General features: G+C 53.2%; 1 protein-coding gene across 1 annotated transcript in view; it reads right to left on the bottom strand.

Moving 5' to 3' along the window:
- Dys (Dystrophin) overlaps positions 1-22,321 on the bottom strand; it is a 75,804-nt gene that overhangs the window by 32,830 nt on the left and 20,653 nt on the right. Inside the window, 4 exon segments of the mRNA XM_029113238.1 lie at positions 6,536-6,719; positions 7,606-7,820; positions 9,090-9,304; positions 11,861-12,011. Coding sequence (XP_028969071.1) covers positions 6,536-6,719; positions 7,606-7,820; positions 9,090-9,304; positions 11,861-12,011 — 765 coding nt within the window.

Here is a 22,321-nt window from a genome sequence, read left to right as displayed (position 1 = left end):
GTGACGTCACGACAGTTTTTCCCCTTTGATTCGATGCCGGGACCGCCACCGACGCAGAGCCTAAACAACATCTGAGACGTTTGATCCTGTCTGCGCTGGCTGCGGTGGCATCGTCGAGTGTACGAAATGCCCAATTTGAGGCCCTAAGCACAACAATGGGTCAATGAAGAAATCCACCCAAAATGGCCAGTCAGGAGGTTCTGTCGGGTGAACGTTCCCAGAAATGGAAACATAACGAGTCAGCCGCCGTATGTGGTGAGCGAGACGGGCCCAATCGTGGCTCCCAACATGGTCGGCGCGATGAATTGGCGGTGGCCGCTTTATTAGCTGCGAGGCTAGGGATTTTTTTCCTCATCTTGAGAACACCCCTCTTCTCTTCTAGTGAAGGAAAGCGCGGCAGCGCCTGTTGATGCTCGCAAAACAAACGAAGAGCGGCTCCCGAGGAGCGATGCTCCGATTTGTTTACCAGGAGTGATTTCACGCTTTCCTGCGCCAAATCATAGTCTCCGCAGATGCTTCCCAGGAAGCGATCGGAAGTGTTCTGATGCACGAAGTTCCCGACGGGTCCCGTAAGGGAGAGTTCATCTTGAATACGGACTATAAACCGCTCCTATCGATATTCGGCTCACACGAGGAAGTACCAGCTCACTCAGCTAACAGGTTACAGCGATACGCGGTGACACTCCTCGGTTACGGTTCCGAACTGAAGTACAAGAATACGAAAAATTCTCGAGAAGTCGATGCCTCATCTCGTCTGAGTGAGGAACGAACCGCAGAAGAGCCATTGGTGGATTCCGTTGTTGCGTCTGTCGAAGCGGAGGTCCAGAGTGATTTCAGTCACAACATTTCGCAGCTTCCGATGACAGTGGGAATAATACAACAGGAGACCGCGGCCGACGCAGTGCTGACGGAGGCTCTTCTACTACGTCAACCAGAGAAAATGGCCGAGCCTTAAGCACGACAGTCCTTTGTTCCCCTTGTACTCTAAACGAGAAACCCTCGCAACGGTTAACGACTGCTTGATGATGTCAAATCGGGTGGTTATTCCGTCTTCTCTGCGTTCAAAAGTACTGGAATTACTTCACGGAGGACATCCGGGAAACAATCGAATGAAAGCTTTGGCTAGAAGCTATGTTTATTGGCCCGGAGTTGACAAGGATGTCGAATGGGTCTAAGATTCCTGCGCGTCGTGTGTTTCGCGTCGTTTTCCGCACCTCGAAGCAATATCCTCACCGAACTTTGTTGCTGGGAGTGTCGGGCCAAGACTTCCCGATCCGTCATCATTAGTCATCACATCCTTGAGAAGCGATAATTTCTTCGTTGCCTCTTCTTGCTGTTTGTCGTTTATTTTTTCTTCTTTTCCCCCGCTAGGGAGGAAGCTACGTGCGCGCCTCCGATTCTCTGCCACGGAACGCGGCATCCAAGAGTGGGTCCGCATCCCTCGTATGCCCGCTCTCATCGAGGAACAGCAGGGCTTCTCCCCATCGGCCACGTAACCTCGATCGGAATTCGTTAAACCGTTCGAAGCGTGGTCGACTCGGACAGTTTGCGGCGCGTGTTATTTCAGACTGAAAACCACCCTTTCCACATTCATACACTCTCTTTTTGTATCGTTATCTCCACACGTTCACTCTCTCAACGTTTCCCCAGAGTGATTCGGCCCGGTGGGGAGCACAGTGAGAACGAAGACCCTCCTCGTGGATTCATCAATTTTCCAGCATGTTTTCTTCTCACAACTTATTATTTTTCAGATTCCTGAAGTCTCATGTGGGAATGTAGTACCTGCTATCAGGACTGCGCCAAGAATCCGTGGTCGGTGTAAGAGCGAATTATTGGAATTCAGAAACTTCTGTGGAGTTGCCAATGTAAGGGTCCGAGGCCGTGAACGGAATCTCTATACTCCGGGTTGTCTCCACCGATTATTTTGTGTCGGTGGGATTTCGAGCTCCCCTTCTCTCATCTGCCAGGATTAATGATCCCAAAGTTACGGAAAATGTGACGTCAGACGACGACTTTGGTCAAAAACTGAATAAACGCCATCGACCGGGAGGTTTCCGTGACCCCCGCTCGACTCGAGCTCGAAACAACTCCCGTAAACTGGACGGCCCGGACTCCCTGAAGTTGGGGAAGGAAGACCAGCCGGCTCTAGTCCGCGGGAAATTCTCGCCTCATTGGCTATCCGACACTGGATCGACGACCTGTTCCGATAGAGGATCGGCACCAACGGATCACACTCGGGAGAGAGCGAACTCGGATGTCCGAAGTCAGAGAATCCTGAACCGTTGGGTCGCTCAAATCCCACAGCTTCTATGTCAGGCTGATCATTCACTTGACTTCTCTCTCGGGCCTGTTTGGAACGAACGAAGAAAAAGCTCCTCAATTTCGAACATCGCTGAGGAAGCCAATGCCATTGGCGTCGATCTGATCAAGCGGACCCCATAAAGACGTTTGACTCGTAAAGGATATAGGCGGGGGACAGAAGCCGAGACTCAGATGGAAGACAGATACTCGAGCCAAACGGTTGCCTGGCCAACAGCGGTCGCTTGAAGAGACAGACCGGAACGACAAGCAACGAATGACTTCGACCGGTGCGAGCATCTTGTCGAGCGGTCGGCTCGGAAGAACTTTCTCTCTAGAGTTCTTTCGGGGTCGTGATGAAGAAATTCCTCAACTCAGCCGCGGGGTCGAGATGAAATTTCGGCTCGTTGCCAGGGTCGAGAAACGCACGGCGAGCGCATAAAACACAATCAACTTATCGGCGATCTTTTTCTGACGCTGAATGGCCCCGGGCAACAATGAAGCACGCAACCCTTGCGTCGGACTCGACCGACACCTTTTCCGTCGAGCTGAGCAGAGAAGGATAGCGCTCGGGCGCTTGTGATAGCCGGCGTATAGTCGAAGTCTCTCTTCGCTCTCAAGTTGCCCATCGAATGTGCCCAAGTTGAGACGGTCCAAGTTTCCGTGCCGGAATATAATCTGGCAGTTCCCTGTCCGTGGAGTCTGAGTGCCGGAGCGAGATTTTGGGTCACGTCTCTGTGAACACTCCGCTCGGAATGCGGAGTCTCTGACCAGACGCCTACCACTCTCAGAGCCTTGCGAGGAATCATGGCATGACCTGCAGCTCGAAGCAGAGCGCAGAAGTAGGCTGTGGGAGTTGCACTCTGGCCGAGCATCCGATCTACCGCAGTTGCATCGCTGCTTTTGAAGCCAGGCTTCGGCAACTTCCGCCCTGGAACAAGTCTGAGTCCATGGCCGAAGAGGATTATTGTCCGTAGTGACACCAGACTCGGGAGTGAGTTTGGTTTCCGAGGGTGATTCATGTTGATCAGCATTGGCCAGACGAAGGTCGGGGAAAACGGGAACGCTTCCCGGGGGAGCATGGGGGAAGACCGGAGCTGAGTGTGAAGGATGGAACAGGAATGCAAAGAGGAGCAATTGCAGCACGCAGGCCGAAGAGCTCCTCTTCGTGCAAGGAAGATTTGAATGTACGCGTAGCATCAGGAATGGAACGCTTTGATTAGCATACCCCGCCGGACCCTCGCTTGAGCTCCATCGCGCTGGACTTCGAGGCGCCTCGTTCCGGAAAGGAGAGGAAATACGTAACTTTTTCGGATTTGAAAAGAGAGCAGGCATCCGAACTTTCGTTCGGCATTAACATAGTCAACGACTTCCGCGCGGGTTCCGGAACCGCGAAAATCGTCGTCATCGTCGCTCTCACGAGCCCTCGAAGATGGGGCTCCTTCACTGAGGAGGTTTGCGACTGATGGTAAGATATGATACGCGGTATCAGGGCGGACGAACAAATGGAATTCGGGTGTCAGTCTGACATATTCGGAGATGCAGGTATCCTCTCCTCTTCGGAGAGCCTCATCCTTCGAGGATGAATTAAATGTTCAATGCTCAATGTTGTTCCATCTGCACCTCTGACGGGAGAGCGGACATATTCCGATCATTCAGCGTTCTTCGCACGTGCTCTCGACCGCGTTCGGCTTCGAAAATTCGGGCATGGGCTGGCTGTGAAATTCGGAGAACTTGGGTCTGGAAAATTCCGAATTGAAGTATTTGTCCTTCCATCAGGTCATCTCAATCGAGCGGGGGCTACGAGAGTCTGTTTTCTCGACCCTCTTTCTCCTATAAGGAAAAATGTGGCAAATGGGAAGAGTATGATTGCCGGTTGGTGGACAGGGTTTCTTATGAGGCTGCTCCCGGCATTTTATAGACTCGGGGCCGGGGCCTGACCAAATGTCGATAGACCGATCTCCGATCCGGACCGATTGCTGGGGAGTCTCAGAGAGGATCCTCGAAACAGAAGGTCGATGACCCCGATTTCGACCCTATCGGCGAACGGGATCGCTTGCAACCTCTGATGGAAAATTACGTACAATCTGATATCATCTTCTGTCCCGAAAGCGCAATAGGTTCGACGAACGGCCTGTATACCTTCCGTGTGTCAGACGAAGACTCACAGAACTTCGGATCCGTCTCCGATGAGTCTCCCGAAGACTTTCGTGGAATGAGAATATTAGAGGCCGGATGTGAAGGGAGCCTCGGCTGATGCGTCGGGATGACGATCGAGTGACAATCAGACCCCATTCTGCGCCTTTTCGTTTCCTGCCCTGTTTCATCCTTCATGCCATCCTGGCGTCCACTTTCGCCCTTTCACATCTTCCCTCGGCTAGCCTGGTCATCTGTTCTCTCTGATGACCCAGAATCCTGACAGCGAATCAGCAGCAATCATCCAGGCTGTATTCAACGTTGACACAGCGATGGTAAGCTTTTGCGTGTGCGCTCGAGCTCTAATTACTGGACCGCACGGGCAAGAAAGCATGTTAATGATGAGCACGATATTTAATGCTGATGGTGCTCGACTGATGAACGTTAGGAGCCTGAGCGTCCTGGTCAGCGAACGAGACCATTTCCGTGGGATTCTCAGTCACTCCGTCGGAATCAAGAACCGACTCATGAAAATGAATACTAATTTGAAACATCCGACGCGATCTAATCCAGGGACTACATATCACGGTTCCGGAGAGACCCGAGGGACTAGTCATTCACAAGACGATTAAGCTCGCTAGAAGCTCGGTGACAGCGTCCTCTGCATCCCCAGATATGCTCTCAGAAGGACTGTAGGGTAAAGCTTTTCTTTCCTCAAGACTGAAGGCTGGAGCTGTTCCTGATGGAGTTCCAAAACATCGACAGCGGCAGGTGGGGCCCGCACTGCTCCACGCGAAGTCTCTGCGCAAAAGGTGCGCTGGAGGAGCGGCCCGTCGTCCGTGGAGACTTCCCCTCTGCTCCAAAATATTCCGACCAACCTCCTGACCGGCTCGAATCATACAGGTGCATCCCATTGCCTCTCTGACTATGTATACAGGCGGATATGTATACCTACCCGCCGGAGCCTCTGAAGAGCGCTCTGATTTCCTCCATCGGACTTTCGAAGAATACGTCGACATGCGTTGCTACCCGCCTGAATCACGACTGGATTCTGGTCTCGAGAGCATTAGAGCTCCAATCGTTCCGGAAGTTCGAGGAAACGCCGGCGAAATTCCCCGGGATCGAGTGAACACAAAAGATTCGCGAAATGATGCGAACGGCCTGTCTCGTAAGCTTACGACAACCTCGATGACGGCCGGACCCTGTCGAGGCATTGATTCCGTCGTGACCTCCGGGAGCGGAGAAAAGACGAAGAGTTCCACCTTCCGGAAAGTTCCCCCCGTGTTTTATTCACGGACGGCGAGCGACAGCCGTCGTCAGTCGACTCGAGTGATCCTGTGTGCTCCCCGGAACCGACGTCGAGGAATGCAACGAATGAGCTTGACAGCAAGCAAAGCGAGCAGCTACTTTGACAAGCAAAATGTTACTCGCCCGTGTGCTGCTCACTAATCTGATTTGCGCGACCCTTGGAGCGGGGACGATGGAGTCATATTATTATCGACTCCTCTGATTCCGTCGAGAACTCCGGAACTTCCCCATGGACCTGGATTCATTCTGGACTGCGGATACAGCTCATGGTTCGCGATTAGAGTGCCAACAAGATCCGTAGCTCGACGGGTTGCCACGCATTGCGCGTCGAATCGATAGACTCCGGGAGAATACTCTAGAGATAGAAACAATGTCATTGAAGAAGACCCCGGCAAAAGCTTATTGTTAGCCTCCCAGAATACCTCATGCGTCTGAAGAACAATCCTCGGAACCCATATCCGAGGGAAAATTGCATAAAGTAGGAAGTTCAGAAGAGAATATTCGAGTTCTGCTCGCGGAACAGAGCCGGAATTCGGGTCGCGGCCTCTCAGACCCACTTGGATTCGGGGCAGCTATGTGGAAAATGTTCACGATTGAAGCTTTCGCAGAGTAATTCAGGATCGAGGAATAGATACCGCGGGGAAGGGTAGCGCTCCGATCCCGCGAAGTCTCCTCGATACTTCTCGGAAGGGGGTCTCTTCGCTCGTACGTTTGTATGCACGCTTATTCCTCGAGAACACGCTGTGGGTCCGCGCAGAGCTGAGTGGCTGGCTCTATTTACTCGCACACTAACCTTTATCCGTTGCAGTAGTTGTCTCTGCACGTCCTCTCTGGGTGGAAGTCTCCGAGCATCGTCTTCGATGACTTCGAGAGCGGACTCAGCGTCGCATTGCCACTCGACGAAGTGCTCTACAGCTCGTTCGAGTTGTGCTAGCGAGTTGAGGGCGCTCTGAAGTTCGCCACCTCGCGATTGCATTCTGTAAAGGAGAACGGAGATTTCAGGGTCCTCTCTCTACGAAACGCACAAACAGTCCTTTCGGGGATTGTTCGAAACTTCTGAGGTATCGACGTTCCTCCTGGAATGCTTTTCCCTCCGTGTACGTCGACGGTTCCCGTGAGCTCATTGAGTCATGAATGAGGCTGCGGAATTTTCACGATCCGCGTTTTCTTCGCGAATTTACCCGTTGGTTCCACGAAAATCGCCGCGGAAGATTTACAGCCGAGCCATGAATGGCTCTTTCAGCGGGAGAACGAGGACCAGTCAGGAAGGGGCTCGATTTCTTGACCGCTTCTATTTTATAACAGGCGCGGCTTCTGCGGATTCACTCCAGGAGGCCTCGAGCGTGCAACGTTCAGCGAAAGGCGTGAGAGGAAAATTCATTCGAATGTCGTCTCCTCCCCCGATTCGATCCAACCGTTTCGCTCTCATCGGTATCTATTGACCTTCTCTCCGAAGAGCTCATTAGATCGACTATCTGGGTCTCAAGGCAGGCGATTGCTTTCAGTCTTTTTTCGTTTTTCCCCCACGACAGGAGCTTGCTCCCCGCAGTCGCTCTAGCACGGATTCGAACGCTGGAGTTTTATTCTGCAAATGAACAAAGCCGCCGGATGATGTCGGAGGGGAAGCCGAAGGATTACCGCCCCAGCTTATCGAGATTAGCCCGCTATCATCCATCTGCCGCCGTTGCCGCCGATGCGAGGCCCGCGGCTACCATTTGCAAGGCCACAGCCCCTTGGCAGTAACGGAGCTCTTCTTCGTCGCTGAAAATTCTCTCGCGCGACGGCGAGATCCTGGCATTCCCCCGAGCAGCTCCGAAACGAATGAGAAAATTAGGTCACATGGAGCGTGCCGTGTTTGCTTACCCCGCACTGAGAGCTTGGAAGCGCTGGTTGATTCTGTCGACAACGACGTGGATGTCTTCGGGCGTCATATGATGTCCATGGGGATTGTGGGGGAGGCTTCCTGTGTGCGGTCCCTGGTTAATCTGAGCTGCCTCGAGTTCCGATGCCAATCTCTGACCCATGCGACACACCGAGTCCAACGCTCCTTTCCATTGGCCCATCTCTGCGTGCATTACCTGGAAAAGCAACGCGCATCGTGAGAGGGGTCTGATATTTGTCCTACGTAGATATCTTTCGCTCCCAAAGCACGTTTACAATGTCCGACCGACAGGCAGGCGCATCTACAGAGACAGCCTCTCTCGTGTTGATAATTCAAAAGTGCTAAGAGGGTTCCGCTCCAGAGCGCTGCTGCACAGGGTCCCTTGCTCCTCGGGGACCTCTTCCGAAGAGAGCAGACTCCGAGCCATCGGACGGAAACTGTTTCTCGTTTCAGAAAAATTTGGTTCGCGAGTCGGGCGACGATTCTTCGATATATACATATGTGACTTCAGACTCGACCGAAAACTCGGAGCGAGGGACGAACAGGGAGAGTCGAATAAACACGACACGGCATCCGTCCACTGAACACGTCGATCATGCGCGCGTGCGGCTGAGTAGTCACGGGTGCGGAGAGAATGTGGACACTATCCGCTAGAAAACTGAGAGGTAGTGCATCTCTGCGAGGTAGCGGTACGAGCCCGAATAGAGTTGAGCTAGCCCGCTTAGCTCCCGTTCGTTCTTTGTGGACTGGGCGAGCGCATCGCGAATCGAGCTCTACATTCGGATCAGCGGCCACATATCACGCCGCGTTTCTCCAGCCACGACTGGCTCTTCTCGGAGCCCCCCCCCCCTGAATACGCGCCTGATGTAGCATATTTGCGAAAGTTAGTGCCTTATAGACGTCGGCTGCGCAGGGGCATTGGGGGCCAATGCCCCCCCCCACAAAAAATATTCGTTTCTTACTGCCTCTGTCGCCTTCTGGAACCGTTTCCCGAATTTTCGGGGCCGCAGTCATCGTGTGCCCCCCCGCCAAAAAAAAATCCTGGATACGCGCCTGTGCTACATACATACATTCCGACCTTCGACTATGTCTTGTGAGTCTCGCTGGAGACCTCGGAACCCATAGATCGCGAGAAATGAGGGCCTAAGGAATATGTACGGGGTCGGTACGTAAACGACATAGTAGTTATCCGAAAGAAAAAGTGCACTATTTCACTTCTGGCTAAAAACTTCAGAAATCTCCCCGAGCAGATATCCTGTTTGAGATACGTATCGCCTCGAGCGATTCGCTGTCGAGACGGGGACTCTGCCCGATCAGAACTCCCGAAGTCATCCATCGATTCCCCCTCTTCCAACAAGAGTAACATCGCCGAGATCAAATTGAAAAAGTCGATGGAGTCTGATCGGGAGAGCAATGACGACGCCGACGGTTACTTTCAGGTGCTCGAAAAAAAGGAGGAACTTACCCGATGATCTCTCAGCTGAGTTTCGAGAACATCGAGTGTCTTCCCGACGAGTGGCTGTCGCTCCATCCGGCTCTCCATCCGAGCGAGCCATTGCTCGAGTTCTCGTCGGCGTTCTTCAAAACCTCGCCCGCCGTCGGCCACGAGCGTATCGAGCTGCCGACGTCGCTGCATGGCCTCGTACTCCAGCTCGTCCAAATTCGATTGCAGGTCGGCAGCTGGAAGCAGAAACGATCGTTAATTATGATAGCGGGGGAAATATTTTTGTGACCAGCTGAAAAACGAAACGTTCACGAAACATTCAGGGTCGGGGTCGAGGGAATTCGAAATCCGAGATTATCGAGTCATGGGCTCGCTGCGATGATATTTCGGTCCCCATCCGATAGTTCGACCATTGAATTCGCTCGATTGTTTGGAACGAGTATGCGGATCGCAATTCTACCCCGTGAAAGAGACTTGGAGCGAAACCACTGAGTACGTCAGAAAAGCAGCGCCATGGGTGCGAAATGCGGTCCGGCGACGGGAGAGGATCTGTATCCGGCTGATACTCGGTCGAGCCGTCGCTTCCGAACGAGCTCGACCGAATTCGGACGAACGAGAGCTAACCATAGCACACTATGAGCGAGCTCTCGTTGGTCTGTCAACTACTCGCCGAGAAGCTTCGGTGATTAGCCGGCGGAGTCTGTCACTCCATTTGCGGCTCTCCGCTTCTGGCTACTTGGTCCCTTTGAGTTCTCCGTTCCGGCACTGAGTGAAGAGTACACACTGCCGGTCCAGTCATGCGAATTTTGATTCCGGATCCAAATTCTGGCCATCTTCTGCGGAGGGACTCGCCCGCACAACGGCTACGACGGCAGACGCGGTATGAGTGCTTAGGGCCGCTGGAAGTAGGGACAGCTGTACGGTGTCGAACCCGATCCGAGATGAGGCTCGAAAGCCCGCGGTCAGCTTCAGAGGAGTCCGGTGAACTCTTGCTGCTTCCCCCGGACGAGCCGTCGGTTTACTCGCTCGAGGGGGCTGTTAGAAATATCAACGAGAGTCGCTCGCCATCGCAAAGCATTTGCCGCTTCCATTACGTGGCCAGAAGATCCGACAGAGCGCCAGGAGTAGCCCATTAGTGCGTCGTGTCCTCTTCCCTGTTGTGCCCTCAACGCCAAGTCTGCTCCCGCCTCGGGCTCATTCCCGTTCCGTGCGACTGCCCGCTCTGTTCCGTTTGCGTTGTCGACTTCTCCCAAAATTCGCCCCACAGCCTCAAGAGACCCCTGCAGCCTTGACCTCGGCCTGATCATGCCAGGCCTTGCTCAACCTTGGTTAACCTCAATCCGCGTTTCAAAATTGACGTGGAATAATTTAGCCCGGAGGCAATTTCGCGCGCGAACACTATGGCTCCCGCTCACGACGTAGCTCCTCGTAAGGAGGAACCTCACCGCTTTTGTCCTTGATATGAAGCAGAAAGCTTTTGAATGCTGCATACGAAGGAAGCGTAAACAGCGGCAACCGAATACTTTGATAGAGTTCAGGCAGACGTCCCATTTTTTCCGAGGAGTGAAACTTTGCGGAGCTTCTGGGTCCATTCTTCATCGAGAGGTGGCTTTCACTGATTGCGAGCGGATGGGTGAGCATGCGAGCGAGCGGAAAAAATCTCGCGGTCGGCTTTTCATCCGGGCTTATCGAGGGCGATATTCCCTCGGAACAGTTTTGCATAAGCTCAACAAAGGAATCGAACCGAGCAATAAGCTACTCGACCCGCGTACGCGGTCGTTAGTTTCGAAATGCGATCACGATACGCAAAACATCGGACGCGAACAATATTTCGATTTTCGGGACGGGGCAGAGGCTTGTCGCCTCATCCCTCGAGCCGTAGGGATGGAAATGCTTCTTTGATTGGCGGTCTACTTTTCGAAGGGGGAAACTCCCAAGGAAACACCGGCAGGGTGATCGATAATAATTCAAAACTAGAGAGGAAAATCAAGGACTCTCCGAGCTCCGTTCCGATGAACTTGACATGAGGGTACGCCGTCTGGATTTGAGAATGTTCCTACTTCTGAGCGTCGCCGTCTGGCAGACTGCGCTCCCCGTCCCCGAAAGTTCCCTCTCTCCTACTCCAAACGCGAGCATCGAAACCAACCGGAAGCGGAACTGTTCGGAAACGGGACGTATTGCCACTTGATTTCGAGTACAGAGAGTTTCCAGATGCGTAGAGGACTTTTCCTCAACGTTCAGAACTTTTCCTCAACGTTGAGAACCACCAACTCTCCCAGAAACCCACATCGGATGCTTGTGTTGATATATTATCACAGCTTCGGCGTCGTCGTTCTACTCTCGAGCTCGCAGCTCGGACGCCAATAACATGCCGGCGCCCGCCAGCGTCGTACATATGGGCAAAGCGCGCAGGAGGAAGTCGACAGAGAGTTGGAGATGCCTCCACATCTGTTTCAAGCCCACGAGGTTCTTTCCTCTGGATCTCAAGGTTCGAATCTTGAACGAGGTATATCCCTCCTCCCCAACTCGTGGAAAACCCTGTCCTCCCCTCTTGGGAGCTGGCGCAATCCTCGAAACTGGCATCCAAGGTGTTTCCAGAGAACTCGGAGATACTGGGGAGCGGGTACAAAAACATAGCTGTGGTTGGTTCTCGTGAGTTCTCGACTCGCACCAATATCAATTCCCACTTGTCAGGGATAGGTTTTTCCGATTCTCTGCATGAGCCAATGGGGAGGCAGCTCGAGAGCCGTGTGCGCTGGAATGGAGAGAAAAACGAGGCTGGAAATACAAACCTTTCTTGCGAAGCCCGAGAAGGGCCTCTCTGTGCTCCTTGGAGGTTTCCTCGCCTTCGAGGCCACCGTCAGTCTCTTCACTCAGATACTCGAGAGCTGTGTTAAGATGGCGCAGGGTCTCGCTCCGGGCCTCATGCTCAGACAATAACGTCTGAAAAGCCATAGAATTTCTTATAGTTCATCGGGATAATGTTCCGCGGACTTGACTCTCGGATCTCGCGAGATGCGTGAGCGACAATGTCGCGTCTGATACATGCTTTTTTCATATGCAATTTTACTGATTCCATCGACTATAATTGTTGCTCATATGAAAACCCTGGAACCCTGGCTTGGCCGTCCCATCCCTGAACAATGGACGAACTTGAGGAAAATCATGGACCTCTCAGGGAAATTCACAGCTCAGTCAGTGTGAATAAAAGGTGCAGATCATTGCTCTCGCGGAGGAGACCAGCTCACCGACTCGAATGTTGTTTTCCGCCATATATGTATGTATGAGTCCCGTCCTCTTATCGTCGGAGCCTATCCGAAGAGGATGATTGCTTCAGCCCGTACAGGATCTGGCTCCCCAAACAGTCAAGCCTCATTCCTCCGTCAATGAGTCAAGACGGGATACATCATCAGTTGCCATAGCTGCAGCAGTTGTGACTTCGAGATCGCGGGAAGGACACCGTTTACGATCTGACGAGAATTTTCCTAATAAGTTTGTCTGGGCCCTCGCTACTCCGCTGTTCTTGTTCGGCCCAGCACTAGGCTGTTTTGCCTTTTCAGAAGTCGAACCACGTCTCGGTCCCCCGTTTCGGATGTCTGCCGGCTGCTCTGGGCTCGCCCCTCCGTGGCACTCTCCCACGGAACGTTTTCTGCCCGCCGCAAGCGAGCCGCGTGCTCGCTTGTGAGGGGCATGCCTCCAACAAAAAAATAGAGGAAGAAGACGTTCCACGGAGAGCATTTCCTATTCGGCATGTCCTCCAGCCCCATGCCGCATTCGGGATACAGCTCTGTTTTTTTGCCCGATCGCTGGCATCATCAGAACTTTTTCCTGGTATTCCCGTGCGACGTCACGTTGAGCAAATTCAGAATTCGCGCAAGCAGTATCTGATCTGGGTACCGAGTTCGCGGGACGCGAACAGGTCGAGCTGCTGTGACCGATTTCTATCTCCAATTAGGCTGTTCCATTTGGTATCGGATCAAGATAAAATTGCCCAAAGAGAATCACTCAGCGGACATCCTCGTCAACGCAGACGACGTTCCGATGTCCGGAATTCAGAGATCGCGCAACAGCTTCCGAGGGATCTTTGCTCTCTTGATAGCGGAATTTCGATCTAGACCCAGACCATCAAAATCACTCATTCGGATATCGTCGATAGCGTCGAAGAGCAAAAGAGTGGGGGGGGGACTCGTGCCGAGAGACGTGGGATCTCGTGGTGAAAAATTCATGCTCCTCTGCCGAGCGACCGTTGTGAGACACCCGTCCCAGGTCGAGAAGATCCCGGAGCGTGAGAGCCCACGACCTCCTCCAGGGACCTTCTCAGAGGTCCCATGTACGTCCTGGAACTAAGTCCTGGAGCTCAGGAAAAAATCCGGAGGCCTCCGCTTTACCAGAGGGGGAACGAGGCATCCCGTCGACACGAATGAAAGCGATGCTCCCTCTCGCTAGCAATAGGAAAATCAATGGAGTCTCCGGCGACACCGTCCCGTGAGCGAAGTCCATATGCTGTTACGATCCCGGCCAACGCATGCGGAACGGGTCCGCGCGGACTCCGACCCAGATTCGAGAACCGCTGTGTGGGTGCGAATAGAGGCTGAGAATGAGTAATGGATCATCATGATAATGTGTTAGCACGCTCGGTAATCTAAGCACACATCAGAGAGAAACGGAATGAGCCACTCCGTCCGTCCAACTGAGCGAGTGTTGACCTCGAAAGCCCCCACAAAACATCAATCTCGAAGGCTTCGATCGAGCGAACTCATTCGGAACCGACGAGTTGCCGAGAGCCAGTTCCAGTGACAGTTTTATTGAAATTCGCAAACATTCAAAACCACTCCAACGCCACTATGGCGACTGCTACAGTTGTGAGAATGGGGGCCGCTCGGTCTACGCTGGTCACCCAATAGCAGGCCTCGGCGACCACTGAACCGCGCGGATATCACGTTTGCTGTTGATTCGGCCTATTGCTCCGCAGTTGGAATTCGCTAGAGGCAGAACGGTGATTATATCAGCCGAGCCTTCAACCAGCGAAGGAACCCATCGATCTTCGCTAAAATCGGAACGATTCGACTCATTGTCGGTGCGATCCATTCACTGAGTTTGGATGCTCCTCGAACTTCAATACTCCTGTATCGCTGAACTCTCCACCGTTGTCGCTCACCGAGCGGGCGGACCAGAGGACTTTCGGGGGATTCTGTTGCCCTCTCTTCGATGAGCCTCTCGTCGGGCTCACTTCAGCGCCGAGTAAGAGCCTCGGTGGTGGAGGAGGTTTCACTTCCAACCGAATCCAGTCGACGAGCTTGGAGTGAAGTCACTCGATCACGGAGTCGTTAAACTCTTTCTCTGGTAGCTAATTGCGCTGCCTGCAACACCTCCGAAACCTCTGCTCTTGACTTTGATCATTTATCATTTATTTGGAATGGAGCGTTTCCGGACTTCCTTTCGAGGGATATTACGTCATGGAAGAAACAACTCTGCTTGGAGATCGCCGGCCCCGCATCGGATCCTGAGGTCGAACGAATCACCACCCCGAATAAGCGAGCGAATACATTAGGATCGACGTCTACTTTAGGCGCCTTTCCCCATCGAGACAATTTGTCGAGGCTCTTAGGCACAATGGATTGTTTTTCGAGCGGTCACGGTTCGCGGCCTTCCTCAGAGTGAGGCCGATATGCGTCAGCTGAACAACATCAGCGAGCAAGCTCACCCATCTGCGACAACGTTTGCCCAATAAATCGAATTAGGTAGCACGGCGAAAAGCGACGTGGGGGACGATCCTCGTGAGATCTCTCCAGACACTCGCACGACGTCCAGATCTTCGAAGTCGTTGTGCATTTTAGCTCCAATAGCTGGTATTGATAGAGGATTATGCGTCATGAGGAGTCTTTAAGGATAAGTCGTCCACGGAATGAAAATCGCAGCGTCAGCGGTTTTGAAAGTTTCCCGCAATTTTTTCGCAATGAAAAGTCCCCTCCTCGGCTTCCCAAGCAGAATCATCCAGGGGAGACAATGGATAATACCGCACGCAAAATCACGATCTGAACCTCGAACTCATCGAGATAGAGCGTTCGCGTATCCGGGCATCTTACTCATTCCTCGACTTTTGTCTTCCTGATACGGGGCCACCCAACGAGAGTCACGCCTAGCGACACTCTGAACAGGGAATTTTCCTTTTGCTCTTCTACTTGCTCAGCTGACCGTAGAGCTCTCCATTGAAGCCACTGACAACGACTAGAAAAACGAGCCGCGGCATCTTTGTGGCCAACTCCAACAATGAATTTCAAGGAAGTCGCTCGCGTGATATAACCTTTCCGAACGAGACGGCTCAGATGATTGTGCGAACTGGAGGCCGACTCAAGTCAAATTGAAAGATGGCATTCTCGAACATGGTCAGGAGAAGGTCTCTGGCTCAAAAGGAAAAGCGCCTCTCTTGATCTCATGCGCAGCTTCCCTCGAGTTCGCGGGTCACTCGGCTCTTCTCGTCGGAATCGAATAATAGAAATCCGGACGCTGGAATTTTGATCCTTGTATACCCTAGCTACCATAGTAGCTACGTACACGTATACGATCACCGGGGGTCTCGTCAGTCGGCCAAGGATGTCATGGCTCCCGCGGCGCAGCGGTGGACGGAGTACACTCGACTGAAGACTCTTCGACCTCGGAAGAATCCCCGGCCTATCGATCTTTCTTCTAGATCGAAGTCGGGCCGATACGACGTCCCATCGTTCTGGCAATGCATTACCGATTCTGGCGCGGAGACTCCCTTGATAATTAGCAATTAAAGAAAATTAAGCAGTAATTCCTAATTAAGGATTATTATTCTCGTGACGACATAGGTCAATTGAAACCTATAATATTTTGGTTGGATGTATGCGCCTCATGCGCGATGGACGAAAGCATTTTGCATTCTCCCATCGAAACATCCAGATCGGGTCACCTGTTTTTTGCCCGGAACGCGAGGAGGTGCCGCAACCCTTGACCTAGCTTCGGACCCCACTCGGCAGATTTCGGTATCGCTCAATGCGCAAGCAGTCGGGTTCCAGATGATTGAAAGCCTCAATTCCTGGTGCGGGAGAGACATGGAGGACGCCAGCTGCTATCCCCACCTTTCGGAGAGAGTTCACACTCGGAGTTCGAACTTCACATGCGTGTTTCTATTCCTCCGTTGGCTCCGCTGACTGCGGTTGCAGTGTGAGTGCGTGCGCGGACATCTGCTACAAACACGCATCGACCAACGATGCTTGGAACCGAGCTTTCGTCGTGTTCACCACTTTTTTCCATATGCCTCCTACGAATCATAATCGACGCATTCGATTCGGTTGAGCTTTCTCAGCTAGGCCGAAACTGAGCTGTTGCCGCGGTGGCTTCGCTCCAGCGTGTTCTCGCTCAGGATCGGCATGACGTGACGGCACGCAACAGTATCAGACAACCGCCTCTGATCGATCTCGTTTCATTAAAGAGAATTCTTTCCGGACGTCTGTCCGTCCGTCCAATATGACGGTGACGCCGAGGACGACGATGATGATGAGGAAGACGACTCGACGTCGCAAATGACGAGGATGGACACGTTGACGGGAGGAGCTTTGAGGCCGCCAGGACGACGAGGGCGGCGGCATCGACGAAAACAAGTGCGACCTGAGCCGAGGCCAAGAAGCAAAGGTTCGAAATATTTTGTTTTTCAAGAACACAAAGCCTCGCTTTCGAACAGCTTTCAATAGACATCCGTCCACGACGACGACGACGACGACTCGCACCTCCCTCGAAACAACAAGGGACAGACGACAACGTGGGATTACGCCGACGGCGCCGCCGGTTGAAAAAGAGGAAGCGGCAGCAGCGGCAAGCGAAAAAGATCGGCCGGGAAAAATCGAAAGAAGGAGAAGCTGGCAGCTAAGCTCCTCGTCACATTTTTTTCCCCTCAGAGCAACGGACTCCGTAATCGACTTCGCCACACACCGACAGGAGGAGCAGGAGCTGCGAGAGCGCAGGACGACAGGTTGACAAGTTGAACGAGGATTCCGATTTGCTTTCCCATTTGTCTATGATGGCGAGCGGAATGAGCACGAGATTGAAGTTTCGGATTTCACCGACGCGTATTCGACGCGAAGCTTCCCGCAGTCGGCTCAAGCACCCCCTTACGACGAGCCATACGAGTCCCGTTTACAGCCTGCGGACGGCCGGGTATCCAGGGAACGATTTCCTAGCTACCGATGGCAACCAGCCACGAATTCACTCGTGGAATAAGAAGAAAGATGTTTCGGAAGCGTGCGTCCGTCGTTCATGCGTTGTATGAGCGCAAACGGTCGCAATATTCCTCCGAGTCGCATCTATCCGAAGAGAGAGAGTGATACGGGAATTCAGCCGCTCGGCTAAGTTGGAATCGACGAGAACCAGTCATTCTGGAAGGGGAGACCGCCGCGAAGAGCCGATTCGTGAGAAAAGACTCAGGGAAGAGACCCCCGGGCGGAGTCGCGGAGCGAATGAAGGAGGAACAGCAGAAGGGAAATAACAAGCAACGAGCTCTATGCGAGATTTGGGGAAAAAGAAAAACAGTCGCCGAATAAAAAAAATCGTCCGCTCCTCCATCCAGTGCGGGCGTGGGAAAGAAAGCCGAGCGTCGTCGTTGTTAATGTCGGCGCCTGCGTAAGCCGAGCTTCCAATATCTCGGGAATACGCTGTCGCAGACTTGTTGGCATTGTTAGAGCCGTTCGTGGATGCGGAACGATGCGGCTTATTAATAATAATAGTTTGCTGTGTACACATACCGAGCAACTGGTCGCTCTCGCTGGAGTCTACCCCGTTCCGGTGTGGAGTTAAACCCGAATCTGGGAGCGTAAACCAGTTGAAAGGAGAATCGCTTGTGAGCGTGATGCGTCGACGGACCATCGGCCTGGATCCGGAATCGAGAGCGCTGTTTCGTTCCGTCAGTGTTACGGCGCCGAGGATCAAATCGTTCCACAGACGACACCCTCAGGCGAAGTTTGCGCTCCCCTGCTCACAGGAGAACCTCCAGAGAACATCCGTTCGTTGTCTGCGTCTACCCTCCCCGTAGAGTGTATCGAGCGAGCTTTATTCCTCGTCGAGAGAAGGCTACGGTCTCTGTGGGGGAGGGGGGAGTTTCCCTGCTGGCAAGGACGGGTGGGTATCGGAGCGTTCCGTTCGCGATCACCTTGTATATCCCTTCCTCTATTCTGCTCGTGAGAGTCTCGCTGCATTTTCTCTCTGAGGTTGGACCCTCGGATTACGTCATGGAGTGGAAGTCGGTTTTCACGGGTTCTCGCCCTCTCACGAAAGCTAATGAGGAGCGAAGGGGTGAGGGCTAGGGACCGCTATTTGAGTAGGCTCCCGTGCATTTCAAGTTGCGCTATAAGAGAGCATCCCATAAACATCCCACCCAGAGCGATGAAGGTGACTAGAAGTCTCCGGATAAGCTCAGGGAATATTCTTGGACTCGAGAAGGAATTCGACCAAGAAGGACCTGAATGCGCCGGTGCTCACTAAGGAATCGATGCCGCTTCGCCGGGAGGATCAGACTGCACAGAAATGTCGACGTCAGCCTTCCATGTTGGGTCACGAACGAAGCCTGAGACTCTGACCTCAGTCCGCTCAGTGGTACGAGGGGGTCCACCGTCCATCTCTTTGAGAACGTTACCATCTGGTACCATTAGAATTGAAGGAGAACTCGCCCCTCGTGCAATGTTCGTATAGTGCGGGGCGGACGGGAGGATGGATGCATCGTATCGGATGGCCGTATTTTCAGCGTCCGAACGACAGCTTCATCCGACAAATAAATTGTCCTGATCCGTGGGCGTACGCAGACCTCTCCTATGAAGCTAAATAGTTCTGCAACCCGCTACCATCTCCCAGGCTTGCGTATGGAAACTGAATTAGGTACTTGGGATTTCCGATGCTCTCACGACGTTCACGGCCCATGAGTAAGTCGAAACGTATTCAAACGATAAGAGTATGCCCGAATATCAAGCTAGCTCGTGAACATGAGGTACCTAAGAGCAAAATTGGGCAGATACATTCGAATGCGCCCAGATTTCCACGCGAAATCTCCTCGGAATTTGAAAGGACCTCCGCGGAGGACACCATGATCCTTACGTAGAGGACTTTGGGATTTGAATAGGAAATCGTGAAGTGAGCTGGTTACGGGACGATACAAATCGTTTACGGCCGACGCTTCCACTGTGATTCTGGAAGACGTCCGCTCAATTTGACAGGATATTCCAATATCCTCCCGCGCCGCAATCCGCAGGTAGTCATCAATGTCGAATACGCATCGCTCGAAAAATGCGAAATTCATGCGTTAAATGTCGAGTCGGAGAGTATTTGGTCGCTTCTCCTCCTCTTCAGGCGAAATCTCCGCTCTGAATGCCATGGGTCGTTCCGGTAGACGTTGGGGGGCAAGCGTTCCCCATCCCAGTCGACGGGGGGGAAATACCACGACGCTCCGCTATCAGAATACGATAACCGGTCGTCCTACAATGATGCTGCTGCCTTCGATAACAGTCGACGATAAAAGCGACTGAGGCGAACGCGACCATTACGATGCTCCCGGAATACGTGAGGTGGGGTGACCAGATACAGGTTGCTGAGCCCGCGCGTTGATACCCACCCGACATCTGAGCTCAAAACGGAATGATGGATGACCCTCCCTCTCCTGCCTGCCTGTTACTAGGGACGACATCGCAAGGAAACTCGCGATCTCTGTGACAATCGCTCGAATGATGACACTGTGGACAAACTAATAATGCCGTCCATTTTGCTGCTCGATGCGCTGGTAGTCTCTGATCGTTTGTAAATAAGCGGGAATTCTGCGTCGGCCCTCCGGAGGTGATTCGAACAGGTCTGAATGGGGAGCGCATAGACTCAATCTGAGTTTGCTTCGGGGTCCAAGAAGCGTCCAGTACAACGATATCTCATTATCCTATACCTAATGACCCGTGGGTCATTCACCCGATTACATTTCGGTCTCCAATCAGTCGGATGAAAAAGGCATACCCGACGTATCGGTTTAGCTTATTCGTCTCTCGGACGCGGAACAATGGCAGTCGCGGAATTCTGATCCCCTCAGAATGGAATGTCCCCAATCGTCGGAAATTCCTTCGCTAGTTCATCTCTTGAAAAATCTACGGTTCGAGAACTCCGACCTCCAACATTCGAATGGTCGTTGTAAGAAATGGCAGCTAATCGGAGAAAACTCCAAACCGAGTCGAGTTTGCACGCAATTCACTTCTTTTCATCGGCCGTGAATTACTCGAGATTCGGACTCGAGTCTCAGAGAGGTATTCTGAGACACTGAGATTTGCAGGAATCGTTGCACGTGAGCCATTGCGAGCTCATATCGACTCGCTCTCGGTGCAGTGCTCAGATGAAGAGCATCACCGGACGCGGTAGGCATCGGGGCTCTCATGGACAGAATTCGGGATCCCACCCGATGAATGGGAGATAATGGCGGAATTCTCCTCCGTTCCGGAGCCGGAGTCGAATTCGAAGAACGACGATTTTCGCGAATCGGAAGGAGCCGCTAACAAATGATGCAACAACTTTCGGGATGCTCGTTTTACGTTCGTTTGGACTCCGCTGCGGCCAGAGCGGAAGCTGAAATACGAAATTCACCGAGCCAGGACACGCTGTAGCGCGTGAGGGGAGCTCGCCTAATCGATACATCACGTGACGGGGATCAAACCCACCAAATACAAATGTCGTGCCTCTGCGGCATCTCATCTCTGCGGCCTGTGGATCGCAGGCCCGCGCGGCGGCAACGGTGTTATGGGATATACGCGAGCTTTGTTCAAGCGGTCAATCGACTCCTCGAACCGGAGCTCCTCAGTCCAGCTCAGGCGCTACACTGGTCGAGGACAGATACTGCTGAACGTGTCCATCGGCTTCAAGCTCACGTGACTCAGGGACGTGGTTTCATTTTCTCCTTTTTTTGTTCCGTTCCTTTTCCAGTTGGAGCAGGTGCCATCAGCACGCTTGAGATGCCTTCAGCATGCAAATCAAGTGACTCCCAACTGAGAGACTCGCTGCGACTCGAAGCGGCACATATGACACAGAAAGGCAGGCGAGCTTATTCCTCTTGGGCAGAAAAGTTCTGCAGTGTGCCCTGGGAACTCATCATACTTGTCAGAAGAGACATTTTTCTATCCATGGAGCACGGCAACCCAAACGACAGCCGCAGTGGCGGTTGCGACAGTAGCTGCGGGGAAATCTCTGAGCGAGTCTTTCCGAAAGTCCCACCGTGCGTTGCACGGGACCGACCGTAGCGAGGTTCGCATCGCGAGCAAGTGTCTTTCCCCGGGGTCCGGTGTTCTCAAAGCGGAGGCTCGGTCAGCGCAGGCGTGATTCGCCCCTACCTGATAGTCCCTGCCCCCGGCGATAACACCACCTATGCCAAACAAATCGCGACGAGTCGACACTGTCGCGACGAATGGCTGCGTGCTCCAGCTCGGGCCTCTGCGACAGAATTTTCGCGACGCGTTCCACGATTCGCTCGGGAGGCGCGCATCGGAGCCCACCGGTGCCCCGCTCTCGTAGAGTTCCTCGGGCACAGCTCATGGATCCTCGGATGAAGCCCTCCGACGGCTTGTCAGACGAGCGCAGATCCCAGTAGCAATCCGAGAGCCTTGGGCGGTCGTCGCCGTCGTATCCTCGTCCGCTGCACGGAGCCTCAGCGGTTGCGAGCTCGATCGCTCGCTCGCAATGCCTACCTGGATATCTTATTGTGTTGTAAGTGTGCTCGTCGTCGTCGTCGGTGGCGGCGATCACTGCCGATCGACTCCAGTTTCACTGCACTAACGAAGGCCGAAGGGCCCACTGCACCTCACTTGCACCCCAAGAGAGAAAAATAATTGGAACTAGAGGATTTCTAGGGGGTGTGCTCACTTTCACGCACTTCGCCGCTGTAGACGATTGCAACGATTCACGCAGCCAGCTCCTTCAGGGTTATGAGAGCTACTAGAGCAATGAGACTGTAGGCGGCGCTGCGTTTGTGGGGGACACAGCAGACGCTCAGCCGGGGCCTTCACTAGAGGGAGCCACACTTCGATCGATGGCCCGCCTCGGGACTCCGGGCGAACAGTTCAAATTCACCCCGCTACCACAGTCCGAGTGCTTGAGCCCCATCGGCCAACTGTGCTCTCTGACGTGTCCTCAATCAACGCGTCACAGTTGCGTTCAACTCCGGATACGAAGGAGGAATCCAGGGTTCATCTCTCGCTTGGAAAATCGCCAAGTGACCACTGCTC

Source organism: Galendromus occidentalis, unplaced genomic scaffold (genome assembly GCF_000255335.2).
Source record: "Galendromus occidentalis unplaced genomic scaffold, Mocc_1.1 scf7180000076440, whole genome shotgun sequence".
Classification (NCBI taxonomy): domain Eukaryota; kingdom Metazoa; phylum Arthropoda; class Arachnida; order Mesostigmata; family Phytoseiidae; genus Galendromus; species Galendromus occidentalis.
The sequence above is the reverse complement of the archived record's forward strand: the minus strand, read 5'-3'. Positions and strand labels throughout refer to the sequence as shown.